Raw genomic sequence first — 3,332 nt, forward strand, 5'->3', positions numbered from 1 at the left:
CAGGCCCCTCTGATGGCCGCTGATTCCTTCAGATCTCAGAGCAGGCCCCTCTGATGGCCGCTGATTCTCTCAGCCCCACACACTCCAGGTCACCACTCAAACACAATGAGTGCTTTCTTTTCCCAACTGTCTGGGGCTGAACCCTTGAAAGATTTCCCTTGGCGAATGTTTTAAGATTCTATAATCACATCATACACCCAAAGAACTATTTCAAGGCACGATAGAGTTAGGAGATGGTAACGGATCTATAGTGGGGAGGTGCTCAAAGATAGGGTCACATCTGAGTGACATTGTGGGGACGAGGCATGCTCCAGGTTGTGGCTCACCTGAGCAAAGATGGGCCAGGGAATCCTGTGTGGGACCTGGGGTTGGGGCCGGCAACAGAGGCAGCTTTGGAGCAGGTGTGTCCAGCACCCAGCTGGGGTAGCCTGGGCTGGGAGCCTGGTGGAGTGTCATGGGGTAGTACCTCTAGGGACGGAGGCCTTGGAAGAGGCAGTGTTGACGCCTGGCTCTCTGCTCTCTCTCCAGCACTGGCAACCAAACAGACCTATGTCACTTATACCAACCATGCAATCTAGCTGGGCTGAGCCAAGCAGGTCGAAGAGTCACAACCTCTGAGGATGGTGCATCGGGCCAGGGCCGTTCCTGAGGGCCCTGCTGATGTCCTGCCTGCCCCATGGGCATCCACGAATGTGGCTTGGTGCTGAGGACAGTAGAATTCCCGGCCATCACTGCTGGGCAAGCCGTGGTGGGCAACCGGAGGAGGCTGAGTGGCTGGGGCCCAGCCCCAGGGCTTGGTCTCGAGATCCTGGCCCCGGCTTTTTCTCCTCCTTCTGCCTCCGTCTGTCCTGTTGGTGACCCTGGTTGGTCCTTACCCCTGTCTTTGCGTTTCTCTTCCGTCTTTCACTCTGCATGTGTTGTCTGTTTGGGCTTTTTGCTTCTGTATGTTCCTTTCTGCTCCTCCCGTCCTTGGCCCTCTGCCCTGTCCCATGCCTTCTGCTTCCTTGAGTTGCCCCACCCCCATCCCATGTCATTTCTCATGCATTTTGCTTTTCTGTCCTGTCGGCCTCATCTCTCCCAGCCTTTGTTCCCTTTGCTCCATCTGCCAATTCTTTCATGTTGCAAAAGAGAAAAAAAGGGGGGGAGGGATTGAAACACAAAAAAAGCCCAAACAAAAACTAATCTTGAGTGTGTTGCAAAGTGCTGCGTCCTCCTGGTGGCCTCTGTGTGTTCCTGTGGCCTGCAGCCTGCTCGCCCACCCTACCCGTCTGCCGTGTGTCCTACCCGCCTGCCCGCCTTGCCCCTCCTGCCAACGACACGGAGTTCAGTGCCTGGGTGTTTGGTGATGGTCCCCGATGTGTAGCATGACTGTTTTTATACTGAGAACATTTCTAATAAAGATAAACACATGGTTTTGCACCTGGCCTGTGTGTCCACTGAGGGCCCCATGCTCAGCCACAACAGGTGGCCGGGGGGCTGAAGGGAAACTTCAGAAGGCTGCTGGCGGGGGGGTGGGAGGAAGGCTCCATGGTGGTTTTAGATCTGGATGGTTGGTATCCCAATAACGTGAGCAGGACACTGAATTGGGGCTGGAGAGATGGCTTGGTGGATACAAGGCGTCTTGCAGAAGACCCAAGTTTGGTTCCCAGCATTCACATCAGGCATAGCTCCATGTTCCAGTGGATCTGCTGCCCTCTCCTGGAGTTCTTGGGTACTGTATCCACTCATGCATATAATCTACACATATACATATATAACTAAAAATAAGAAATTTCAGCCAGACAGTGGTGATGCATGCCTTTAATCCCAGCACTCAGGAAGCAGAGACAGGCAGATCTCTGTGAGTTCAAGGCTAGCCTGGTCTACAAAATGAGTTCCAGGACAGGTCCCAAAACTATAGAGAAACCTTGTCTCAAAAAACAAGCAACAAAAAAAATCTCCAAAGATGTAAGTACCTAGGGGATTATTCTACTGTTAACATTTCTCCTGGCCCCTGCTCCCTCCAGCCAACGGTGTCCCTTACAGAATTTGGTTCAGGCACCAGGGTCCCCAGATCCAGCCTAACTTTCCTATCTCCCAGGTGCTAAGGTACTGGGGACCTATGTCTTGGTACATGGTGCCACAGGGGCGTGACTCTCTGCGGGTCTGTATATCTGTCTGTTCTGGATGTCTCCAGCTCCTCTGTGCACACATCTTTGTTGTGACAGACGTGTGCGGCAGGTGTGCAAGTGTGTGCTGTTGTCAGGAGACTCCCTGACAGGCTGGGAGGTAGGCAGGGGGCACGGCTCAGAGGCTGGGCTCTGCCAGGAGAATGCCAGAGAGCTGGTAACACAATGAGGCCACGGCTGGCAGTGGGACTCACCCCTGGTTCTTGGCACTGCCTGTTCTCCACTCTCTCACCCTATAGCTAGATGACAGGGATGTGACGTGTCATAGCCCAAGGGATGCAGGGTCTCCTGGCAGGGAGGCAGCAGGGACCCATGTGAGGTATGCAGATGAGATCACCGTGTGGTGCACCAGTTGAGGCCCAGCCCCATGGGAGCCCTTACTCCTGGGGCCAGCTGTGTTCAGCCTCTCCCTCCCATCACCAGGCCTGTGTGTGGCACCCTGCACCTGCTAGTGAAGGGAAGAGTCAGAAGGGCTGTCTCCCTCTGACTGTCTGCTAGGTTGGCCCCAAGGCCTCTCAGATTAGATTCTGCCCAGCGCTGGGCTAGCACGAGGCTCAGTCAGGCAAACCTAGATTATCGGATCACAGGTGATTTCTAGAAGCTTCCTGGTAAGTATGGGGGAAGGATTGGATTCGAAGGGAGAAAGGAATCTTCTGGGGGATTCCTACAGCGTCCCAGCCTGGGCACCTTGTCCCTCAGCTCTGAGGCACAAAGCTAGGTAGGTAGAAGGCCTGGCCCAGAGCTACGATGCCAGCTTGGCCCATGCCCATGTGTGGTAACCTCACCCTTGTTCTACAGTGGTGTCAGTACCCAGTGGGGACTCTGTTCCTCTCACAGTCAGGAGGGGATGGTGGGAGGGGCCAAGGTCAGTCCTCAGTCTTTCCCCCCCACTGTGGGCAGGCACAGGCCAAGGAAACTCACTTGCCAGGGAGTCATTCTTGGGAAGCCACACTAAACTCTGAAAGGTTGATTCCTGGGGAATGGTGGCAGCCACATAGTGTTTAGTAGGGAAGCCGTAGGCTGCATGCATTCCGAACCCCTGAACCCGGAGTGTGGTCACAGAAAAGTGGGGGCCCGTGGGCCTGAGGCTGGCAGGAGTGACCTGGAAGTCAGGCTGGCCAGCTCTATGGGGAGTAGGTAGGGTCCTGTGCTCACTGCTGGAAG

The 3,332-nt window shown here is 54.9% G+C and overlaps 1 protein-coding gene across 2 annotated transcripts in view; it reads left to right on the forward strand.

The window, feature by feature from the left end:
• Grm4 (glutamate metabotropic receptor 4) overlaps window positions 1-1,417 on the forward strand; it is a 94,556-nt gene extending 93,139 nt beyond the window's left edge. For both annotated transcript variants that reach the window (XM_013351222.2, XM_005360385.3), the window contains exon 11: window positions 529-1,417. In XM_013351222.2, the coding sequence (XP_013206676.1) occupies window positions 529-578 (50 nt within the window). In that variant the 3' untranslated portion in view covers window positions 579-1,417. The remainder of the gene's footprint in view (window positions 1-528) is intronic.
• The last annotated feature ends 1,915 nt before the right edge of the window (window positions 1,418-3,332 follow it).

Source organism: Microtus ochrogaster, linkage group LG2, assembly GCF_000317375.1.
Source record: "Microtus ochrogaster isolate Prairie Vole_2 linkage group LG2, MicOch1.0, whole genome shotgun sequence".
NCBI classification, from domain to species: domain Eukaryota; kingdom Metazoa; phylum Chordata; class Mammalia; order Rodentia; family Cricetidae; genus Microtus; species Microtus ochrogaster.